Genomic DNA, 11465 nt, shown 5'->3' with positions numbered 1-11465 from the left:
TCGCTTCCTCTGACGCACCTGATTGGTTCACCTGCGTGTGCTGGTTTGGTTGGAGCAAAACACTCCTCCCACTGCAGCCCTGGTTCAAGACCTCTGGTTTCGAAAGAAGGACAAGTAATGCTATTCTAAGTCTACGTATGACAAAATCTTTACCCTGTGTACATTTCAATTGCATTGTGTTTAGTTACTACAGTATAATTCCTTTGATGTAGTGAAATATTTAGTGTAAAAAAAATCTATTCATAAACCATGCTGTGTTGACATTTTAGGAGGAAGAACAAGCATAGCTACACGCAACAGATTGGTCTAGTTTAAGTCATAACAAATAATAATAAACTGAACGTCATTGAATTTCAAAAACTGTCTCTCCTAGTGGTTGTTCACGGCAACTGCAGTTTTGACATGACCTGCAATCGTAAACAAACAAAAGCATTCACGTACTGTTCTTACATCCAAGGTAATGGCAGAGAACAGCATCGTAAAAATAAAGGTTACACTAGCTACAACGTAATTTGAGTCGCTGAGTTGTGTTTAGCAGGCACTTCCTGATAAAAACCCTCATTATGTTTGCCGCTCACATTCACACTTTATGATGCTGCTGCCATACATTTTATCTCCAGAACTTTTTTAAATTAAAGTGGAATTACATTTTAGCGTCAAGGGATGGACCCGGGTCGTCGCTGGAGTATCACGACGGCAGGATTCAGGAGGGCGTTAGCAAAACACTGCTTTTACTGTTATTACGGTAAATAAACGCTGAGCTGAGTGGGTCTGCTCAAGTGGTCCGTCGGGTCTAATGTCCAGCGATCTGTCAGGAGCACGTGGAAATTGAGTGCAGATAGCCGGGATATACAATAAGAGCCACACTTAGGATACGTGAAGGAGACGTGCGGATGATGAGACTTCCTGGCTCTAACCAACCGCTTAACAGACTCCGGAGAGAGCGTCTGCTTACTAGTTTACTAGTCTACTGCTGTGGCTAACCATTAGCATTCTGCTAGCGGCGCCTCACCATGGTCTTCGATTCCAAGGTTCTTTATACATTCTTGTCAGAAACTTGTTTTAAAACCTTTAAGCAAACCTCAGGTACAATCGATCTTTGCACCGTTGAATGAATGACAACCACTTCCTGTTCCAGTCTCAGTCAGGAAAAACGAAAAGCTTTATTCTGTATTTGAATATCTTTTATGTACCTTGAAATGAAGTTACATTGAAAGTCACTGTAAGAATGTGATCACAGCCCGAACACAGAAACACGTGGCGCCTCTTTGCAGTTCTGCTGTATATCATTAGCAAATGTACAATACATACAGCCGTGTGCAAGTCTCTGTACACGGATATGAAAGTAAAAACCTCATGGATTCCCTTGTGCTCGCATGTACAGCAACTTCACTAAGATTCAAAACAACTTCTTTAGTAAATGAATTCTGCTTCAAAAACAAGTGTGTGAGTTGTGTTCATTGAATATTTCACTGAGGATCAAAAACATAAAACTGAGTTGTTTTACTTTTAGTGAAGAAAGTTTCAGTTTCACTTGCAGTATTGTAACATGAAAGGTAGAATCTGATCGGGACTTGAAAAAACTGGATAGATTTTACGAGAAAAAAATTGAATTTAACAGACTCCGGAGAGAGCGTCGATGGCTCCCACCAAATATTTCCGTCTCGGGAAAACATTGTGTCGGAGAGCGGACGCGCTGAGGAATTGCACTTGTCCACGTGGATGGTTGGGACTTGAGAGATACAAGTCTACATGTTGCTCCCAATGAGCTGAGCAGGTGACCAGGCGGCGTGGTGAAGAGGGGGCGCCGGCGCCAGGACCCGCCAGGGCGAAGCAAAAGTGGCTCAAGCCTCCATTTTGAGGCAGTTACCGATTGACGCTCGGCCCGCGTTTGTGCAACGCAGGGACGAGGTTATGATGCAAATGAGCAGAAATTAAAACCGGCCAGAGGTTTGTCATTGATGGATTGCAGTCTGGCAGCGACCACACTTCCCGGTGTCCATCACAGGCGATTACTGTGTAATTAAACCTTATTTCTGGACTCTTCAGCGCATAATTACTCCGCCGGCGCCAGCGTCGCCTAAAAGCGACAAAAACGCTTCGGCGTTTCCCAGTCAGACCATCACTTCTAAGAGCTTTTGTCAGATATAGCCATCAGACGCCGCAAAAGAACTGTCATTTTTCATGAGAGGGACCAAATTAAATGAAACACTATTCTTAATACGCAAAAAATTAGGCTTCAAGAGTCGCTTGTGCTATTTGCATAATGTATCCCCCCCTCCCACCCTGCGCCGCAGACGCACACTCGCGAGCTTTAGGCAATTTCCTGCACATTTAAATAGATTGCACATTTAAGGCTACTTAAGGAAAATTATCACTTTGCATATTTTAATTGTTACGAAGGAAACGATTTGAACGAGGTCCGCGGCTCATCCTCTTGAGCCGCGCGCCGCCGAGGCCGACTGATTTGGCTGCTCGGCGCCGCAGATAACCTCCGAGTTCACGCACATCCAGTCCACTTTCATCAGAATGCAAATGAAGCAGCCAGCGACGGCGGAGGGAGCAGCTCCGCTATTTACTAAATAGAAAGAGGAAACATTTGGAGGCGCTGTGATCGGCCGTTCAGTCACGTGGACAGCAGAGTCACACCTGGACCTGGACTCCTTCATTGAGGGAGTGAAATGTTTTGACTTTTATACCCCACCATCCCTTTTCCACATGGATTTTCATCCCGTTTCTGTTCTTGCAGTTGTACATTTATGTCAAACAAATAAATAAAAATGTGAAATAAATATTTTCTGACTCAGAAACGTAATTGATGCCAACAGAACAGTGAATCATTGACCATTGGAACCACTTTCTTGTCTGTTGTTCTTAGAAGCTTGAAGCTTGGCATGTTTTTTTCCTCCTGATTTTTTTAAAATATCAAATTTCATTGGAATTTTTTTTTTCGTCTAAGTTTAGGAAAATTTTCTCCCTTTCTTTTTCATTTATTTTTTTTGCCAAAAAGAACACTTACACTCGTTTCTCTTTATTTGATCCAACAACATGTTTTGCTATTGGTCTCCATATTTACTTTTCTTCTCATCTAAAAAACATTCTTATTTAGGTTGAATTTCCACACTTTGGGAGCATTCGAGTTACTTAAATCTGTCAACATTTAAGTAACTGTCAACAGATACAGGACTAAACTGACTTTTTAGTTTATTGGGGTATCATTTTTTGATGTTGCTCACAGTAAACATTGTGCCAAGTGGTTAATAAAGTAACCAGAAATTTCTAAAAAAAAATAAATAATAATAATCATTCAGATGGTGGAGCCTGTGCGAGAGGCCACTGGTTTGCTCCCAGCTCTTCACAGATTTGTGCCATTGCGCGAGGACGCTAGTTAGTTTCCTCGCGACCTCTGTCCATCACTGTGTGTGAATGGGGACGTCTCACTTCTTCTCTGCATCGATACGTGACTTTCAGTTTTCAAATTCTAAGGTGCCAAATGATCCCGGAAGGCCGGTTTATTGTCACTCTCGTAACCAACCTTTAGCGTTTTGGCTTCCTCTCTGTTCGGAAGATCCGAGGCCTGGATTCTACTATTTTTATTCTCAGCCACTGACAGATGAGTTTACTGCTGAGGCTAACCATTAGCATTCTGCTAGCGGCGCCTCACCGTGGTCTTCGATTCCAAGGTTCTTTATACATTCTTGTCAGCAACTTGTTCTAAAACCTTTAAGCAAACCTCAGGTAAAATCGATCTTTGCACCGTTGAATGAATGACAACCACTTCCTGTCCCAGTCTCAGTCAAGAAAAACGAAAAGCAAACGTCTTTATTCAGTATTTGAATATCTTTTATGTACCTTGAAATGAAGTTACATTGAAAGTCACTGTAAGAATGTGATTACAGACTGAACACAGAAACACGTGGCGCCTCTTTGCAGTTCTGCTGTATATCATTAGCAAATGTACAATACATACAGCCGTGTGCAAGTCTCTGTACACAGATATGAAAGTAAAAACCTCATGGATCCCCTTGTGCTCGCACGTACAGCAACTTCACTAAGATTCAAAACAACTTCTTTAGTAAATGAATTCTGCTTCGAAAACAAGTGTGTGAGTTGTGTTCATTGAATATTTCACTGAGGATCAAAAACATCACCGTCTTCTAATATTGAGTTTTTTTTTACTTTTAGTGAAGAAAGTTTCAGTTTCACTTGCAGTATTGAACATAAATAGATTTTAAGAGGAACATGAAAGGTAGAATCTGATCGCTAATTGAAAAAAGCGGATAGATTTTATGAGGAAAAAATATCATAATTTTGTGAAGAAAAAAAAAAAATATATATATATATATGAAAATTCTACTATGACATAAAAAGCACATATTTTACTAAATAATGTACTACAAAAAGTACTAAATAATGATTCAAATGTAAAGTGTTGATGTGTAATATTTTGATCCTACATTAAATATTGAATGAACAAAAAGACACACAAACAATTCAAATAGAAACCAACTCCATCCCATCCTCAAGGCTCTCTGATCCTGTCTGGGAACACTGGTGACAGCCGTGAATAAATAAGCTGCAAGGACTTCCTCACGAATGTCGGACATTCAACATGAGCGGACAAAAGTACTACATGTGCAATATGTAGCAATGAGGTAGAAATGGTTATCAAGAACACAGGACTGCAGAACCACGTCAGGATGGGATCAGAACATCAAACATGACCTCAAAGTGACAAGAAGCACCGTCGGATTCTTTTTTGGAAATCAGCACGAGCGCGATGTGCCGTTCAAAGACTTCACTTTGCACCTTTGAACTCTCTCTTCACATCAACCTTAAGAGCAAACGACACGTTGCTAAAAATACCATTTGTTAATTCGGCTGTCGAAGACAGAAAAAACGCAGAGCGGTAAAAAGCCATGACGGAAGCGGAGGGGATGAGCCGACACAGCAGAAAAAGAAAGACAATATTTTGGCACTTGAAGCTTCTCACCTCGAAACACACACACACAAACACGAGTTGTTGTCCGGTCTGATGTCTGTCGCCGTGGGATGGTTTGTTTCAAATTCAAGTATTGCGGCAGAGTCATCGCCGAATCAGAGATGGTTTTTTTCAACATTCCTCAGACCAGGACCAACTCTCTCTCTCTGTGTGACAGCAGTGGTTTGGTTTTCAGGTCAGAACATTTTGGTGCAGCTCAAGTTGAAAACACAGCAACAAATGGCTCAACACAACAACATCATGAAAACTTTCTTTTTTTTGGTTTTAGTATTCATAGTTGTTGCTATCATGCAGTATTTTTTTTCACAGCTGTTTTTGTGTTTAGTGAGGAACCATGTTTAGAAATGTAGAGTGACTCTAATGCTTGGCAGTGTGGAGCAAAATGTTGTCAAGGGAGTGACAGGAGAGTGTGTTCAGTGTCTTTGTTTTGTGTAGCTTTCTTTTATCGTTTTGGCCTCTGTGTGTCAGTGTGACATTTACTGTGATAGAAATACAGTACATTGTTCCCTCATCATTAGGGATTATTGATTATTTTCTTTTTCCGCATCGTCTTTTTGATAAACTATTCACCATTACAGTATTTTTCCAACAAATTACATGACATGAACTTTTTTAATTTTTTTATTCTGGCTATTTTTTTTGTCAAGTAAAGTGGTAAAGTGGTTTCTATTTTGAGTCATTTTTTTTATTTTGGATTGTGTTTTGTTTGACAAACACATCTAATTTTGTGAGCTTATTTTGTTGTTGTGTTCACAGACAGAAAAAAGATAGCAAGTATCACAAAAACAGAATCAGCATTTTGACACAATTATGAAAAAAAAAAGAACAATTGTGCTTCACTAAATCTGCTGCTCCGCCCCTCAACTGTGCTTTTCATTGGCTGGCAGATCAGATTTGAAACTTTGTCAAGCTCAGCAAGTTTGTAGATATTTGTGCAGTTTTTGGCGACAAAATGAAATCAAGACTGGAAGGATGAGAGTATAATTGTTCAGGTTTGAATGGGGAAGTGTTTCGCTCAACGAGGCAGCCGCTTAAATCGATGTAAGTTAGCATTCTTTCTTCAGCTGCTTGAAGAGAAGACAGACAGAGGGGTCGGCGAAACCCTGCCACTGTTTCGGTACCTAACACTGGTGGAAGCTGAAACATGTAACATGTCAAATCTTTTCAAAATATTTATTTTAACCAAACCCCTTTTTAAATCATTTTTACTTCATTCATCAGTGAAATGACCTTTCAACGTAATTCCAAAAGGTTCCGCAGATTTTAGCCTTTAAGAAACACTAGTTGCAGGAAAGCAGAAGTGGAAAGTGAAAGGAGGCGAAGAAGGACCTTTTACTTGTTGCGATATTCAAGCATACCTATTGACAAGAAAGAGCTAGACATGTGAGGGTCGTAACAGACCAAAAGACATCCCAATATTTAGGCAGTGATTCTGATCGTGACTTTTTAGATTAGGCGTTTAAGACTCCAATTTCATGAACGCGCGCAACAGCTTTTCTCATTGCCATTGACTCTAAAGAGTTACAAACTGCTGAACTAGTCGACAGCCACCAATTTCAGTCGAGTTCCAGGTGTCCTTGAAGAACCAAATGTGTGCTCTTGTGTGGCTCTACTAGCCTCACATGTTGCCTTTTGAATTTCCGAATATCGAGAGCGACGAGTCTCTCTGAACACATCAGCATCAACCAGGAGAATAGCTTAGCTTTGGTCCATATAGCTGTTGAGAGCTATCGTCATTCATTTCAGCTAATCCGATTCGCAACAATCCACCATCAAACTGTTGCTTTCATGGGACGTTTTCGAGAGAGATGTCTTTCAAAATATCGGGTGCTTTCTAACCACAAAGACGGCAGAATTTTCTGCGAGAGTCCCAAATAAAACAGGCCTGATACAAAGGTGTTCTGTATTCTCTCCCAGCGTTGGGAGCAGCACAGGGACTATGGTCTTTTATGAATTTTCTCTCTCGCAGATAACAAAAAAATGAGGTAGAAAGCAACTCGGACGACATAATCCTTCACTTTCATTTACGATAAAACACAGGATGGTTTCAACGGCTCCGGGCCATCTTTTTCTCCCACAACCCCCAGATGTTTGTCGAATTCGCCATGGCTCAATGACACTGGTGACTAAAGAGTGGGATTCTTTCTCAGATGTGCGATAGCCAACAGACTTTTGTTATAAACAAAACCAGCTCGCGGCAACAAGATAAATCGCCACGCCATTTGAATCGTAACACTGTTAAAAGAAGTCACATTTTTGTCCCGTACATTCGCTTCCAAACCTTACTTTCCATCTTCTCTGAGGTATTAAAGCCATGCGTGTGTGGAAATGGTCAAATTTAGTGCTCGGATCTTCGCGCGTGAGGTACTTTACATGTTATCGGCACTTTCCTGAGTTTTCAACATCAAATCAAAACGACACATAAATACACATTTAGATGTCAGTTACAACATATCAAGGGTGATTGTACACTTCATTTATTCGCAGTTAAATTGTCTTTTTGAGTTTCATTTTAAACGGGGGGTGATCATTAAAAAAAGGGGATGTTCCAAAACAACCAGTAAGTTGAATTTAGCTGCAAAAAACTGTTCACAGAGAGCACAGAACGGACACAACTGTTCATCATGGAGAAGAGAAAGCACAATTTTTGTCTATTTTAAAGCTTTTTTTTTATATTAGCACGTGTCACCAATGATGGCAAAGTAAAAACGAAACAGCACCACCTCAGGCACTTGATAGCAACTGAATCTCAATATCAGCAGAATAGTATATTTATATGTACATACAAAACAGGGGGGTCGCTCACAAGCCTGTTGAGTTTCACGAGGACGCCGGGGCATGTAAAGCTTCGTTGTTAGTGTTTACAATTATTTCCAGCCAGATGTTTGCTCTGCTGATCTCTTTATGTCACCTTTGAAGTGCTGTTTGCATCTGGTGGTTGTCTTAGCACTGGCCACAGCCAAACATTTTGTTCCACTCAGTGTACATGTCCAGTTCTTTTTGTGATATACTGGGCTGGAATTTGCAAAAAACACTATCAAAGTCTTGATAGGAGACGGGTCTCATTTGACTCGGGTGAAGGCTGGACAGTTCGGTGCCCGGGATGCTGTGAAGAGGACCAACCAGAGCCTCTTGACAAAGTTGGGTCACGTCCAGGCCTGAAAAGCCCTCTGTCCTCTGAACCAGTAGTGACATCTCTTTGTCAGTCAGACAGTAGTTGTGCTGTGAGAGCAGTTGGCTGATTATTTGGTGTCGTGCCGTCCCATCAGGCAGGGGGATGAGCAGTCGCTTGGTAAAGTACCTCCGTAGGGACTCAGGAATCTCTTCAGGCTTATTGGTGGAACAAACCACAAGAACGTGGTCCTCGGCTGAGGTCAAAACGCAGTCGAGCTGCATGAGCAGCTCAGCCTTCAAGCAGTTGACCGGGCTCTCCTCGCTGAGCTGCGCCGACAGAAGAAGGTCCACGTCGCTGATGAACACCACAGCAGGTTGGCGACAGCGAGCCATCAGGAAAGAGGCCTGGATGATCTTGCTTCCTTCGACCAACCACTTGGTGACTAACGCTGAGCCGCTGAGTTGCAAGAAGACAGCGCCCAGCTGGGTGGCCATACAGCGGGCCAACAGTGTTCGACCAGTTCCCTGAGGTCCGAATAAAAGGAGATTACGGTGTAACGTTGCGAGTCCGCTGAACATATCTGGTCTTAAGATCGGCCAGAGAATCTCCTCCTTGATGGTAGCTTTGGCCATTTCCAGACCTGCGATGTCGCTCCAGTCCACCGACGCCCCCTGCTGGAGGATTTCGGAGGTCACCATCTCCACTATGTTGGAGTCCATGTTCTTCAGTTGTTCCTCTGCAGCATGAACGGATGAGGCTGCGACGTCAGGTCCAGTGAGTGAGTGTGATAGATGCTGTCTGTGCTCTTCAGTCTGTTTGCCGAGGATCTGTGAGCCGAATTTGTTGTACGTCTCGCCGCCTCCGAGGTCCCCAACTGAGCTTTTGGTTGACCCAAACGTGGTGGGAGTTAAAGCTCTGCTGGAGTGTATGTTGAATTTCCTTTGCTGATCAGAAGACACTGGCTGTTTGTTTGGCTTGAAGGCCAAAGTAGCCTCTGCACTTCTGTCAAACCCTCGGTTTGAGTCATCCGCCACTCCGTACAGGGGACTGTGTGAGGACCGCTGTTGGCTGTAGCTGAAATTACCATAGCCAGAGTCCATATCTTCATGTCCACTCATGTAGAAAGCTTTTCGCTTTAATGAGTTGGATGTGCTGCCATTCAAAGGCGTTGGTGCAATCGGTGTATGATTGTGGGACGGGTAGGAGTAGCCTGGCAATGTGGAGGGAGGAATCGGTGTGGGAGCTGCAATACCAGACGGGAGATAAGCAGAGGGAGGGGGCGCTCCCCCAGGGCTATAACCGGGCCCGACAGCAGTCTGAGAGGGATACCCAGTAGGGGGATAATTGTAGTTGGGGAGATTTGGAGAGCTGACGTTGTAGCTCGGCACTAAGGTAGGGGGAGGCGGAGGGGGAGGAGGCTGTAGGAGCCCGGCACTATGCAAGGGAGAGGGATGAGGGGAGGGGAGCGCCGGGGTTGTCTGACCGCTGTAGCTGGAATGCAGGTAAGAGCCATTGTAGCTGGCTGTGTATTCCTGAGAGGGGATGCCAGAGTGCAGGGTGGTGGCTGTGTGGCTCCCACAGTTACTGCTGGAGTAGCTGGGCTCAGACAAGCTGCTGGCCACCCCCGGGGAGCTGCCGATGCTCGCCGACACTTCTGTGGGGGGGAGGGCAGCTGTCATTCCGGCTTTGCTCACAGATATAACATCTGGAGCACAGTTCATTGGGTAAATTCCCTCCTGCCAGGACTCATTCTCCGACTTTCGTCCATTCATGAGTCCGCCGCTGCCGTCAGAGTACGAGCACAGAAGAGCTCTTTCATTTGGGCCTTCTAGAATCCCAGAGTACTTCTCTGCGTATTTCTTAAGGAGATTGGAGGCAGTCAGTGCAGAGATGTCATCGTTGGCCCAGGAATACTGGTACGTTCGCTGTATGTGGCCCCGGTAGGCCTCCACTTTGTGTGCTGGCGAGCGGGTGGTGGACGAGATGTCAAAGTGTTGCTCTGCCCACTGGGTGTGCTCCGGGGTCCACTGCATCTTTAAACCTGGACACAAATATCGGTCAGTCAAACAATCCATCAGACGGTGACATCAAACATGAGAAACATCCACAGAAAATGAACTACAGTTACGGTCCAGCATGACAGCCTTTTGACAGCCTTTAAATAATTCATAATTCCCCTTCATTAAGATCACAGGCGAAATAGACATATCAACTTTGGCCAACACAGGACAAAACACTGGTCCATCACACGGCTCGAAGAGATAGACAACCACTCGTACACACTCACACACAATCCAGATAGATGCGTCAATAGAGGTGCACTGACTAGTATTTTCTTGGCTGATACCAGTTTCTTTGAGACAATTTTGCAAAAATAAATTAATAAATACATTTGACCATATGACTGATGCTTCACAAGGGTTAGGGTTAGGGTTAGGATTTTGGATTTTGGATTTTGGGTTAGGGTTAGGGTTAGGGTTAGTGTTGAGTACGATTTACTTTATTTAAGGTGTACAAGTATAAACAGCGGACAAAAGAAAGAGGAAGAAAATGGAGGGGTTTTTTCACATTGATCATAATGATGTCATAATGCTCATATAGACCACAACAAATCCTTTCACTCCGACTCTGTATGTGACTGTCGGAAGAAAACTGCCGCACAAATAATTGGAGAGTTGCCTCTAACTGGATTCAAACTTGCAACCTTCTGTTCAGATACTGTCACTTACATCCCGGTATCTACGCTATAGTATAGCCCATCCTATCTTTCCCTTGATATTGTAACTTCGATTTGTAACTGAACAATTCTTACACTAAAATAACTTCAAAAGGAAAAATAACTATCCTAACTATTAACTCCTCTATTGAGGCAAGTAATGAGACCAGAAGAGGAAACTGAAAGTGAACCTTGTGTCACGCAAATAGGGTGAGTTAGCATAGTCAACTATGATCAAACTGCCATCAGCCATATCAGTGTGGTCATGAGCCTGTACACGTCACTAGATATAGAGTGACTGGTCGACTATCAAAATGGTCATATTTGCATCTTTACACATGAATATGTCTTCATTTCTCAATATTTGAGTGTTATGCATAGTATGATGAAAAATAAGGAAAAAAATCCAGTGGTGTTGCACTCAGCGGAGCAGATGTTCTTCCCAACAACTACAAAGCAATTTATCGTAGGAAATATTTTCGGGTTATCAGGATCATCTTTCGTACTTTGTCAAATTAAAAGTTCATTATGAGTAAACGTTGGAATATTTGGCTCAGTAAAGAATTAGAAAAGTGAAAATATATTTTCAGGGAACTTGTCGAGTCTCAGCAGCATATTTTGTGGCTTAGTCT

General features: G+C 42.9%; 1 protein-coding gene across 2 annotated transcripts in view; it reads right to left on the bottom strand.

Moving 5' to 3' along the window:
* Window positions 1-2668: 2668 nt before the first annotated feature.
* Window positions 2669-11465, bottom strand: part of fign (fidgetin) — a 31757-nt gene continuing 22960 nt past the window's right edge. For both annotated transcript variants that reach the window (XM_053877772.1, XM_053877771.1), the window contains one exon: window positions 2669-10158. In XM_053877772.1, the coding sequence (XP_053733747.1) occupies window positions 7946-10150 (2205 nt within the window). In that variant the 5' untranslated portion in view covers window positions 10151-10158 and the 3' untranslated portion in view covers window positions 2669-7945. The remainder of the gene's footprint in view (window positions 10159-11465) is intronic.

The sequence above is a fragment of the Synchiropus splendidus genome, chromosome 10, assembly GCF_027744825.2.
Source record: "Synchiropus splendidus isolate RoL2022-P1 chromosome 10, RoL_Sspl_1.0, whole genome shotgun sequence".
Classification (NCBI taxonomy): Eukaryota; Metazoa; Chordata; class Actinopteri; order Syngnathiformes; family Callionymidae; genus Synchiropus; species Synchiropus splendidus.
This window is presented reverse-complemented; position numbering and strand designations above follow the sequence as displayed.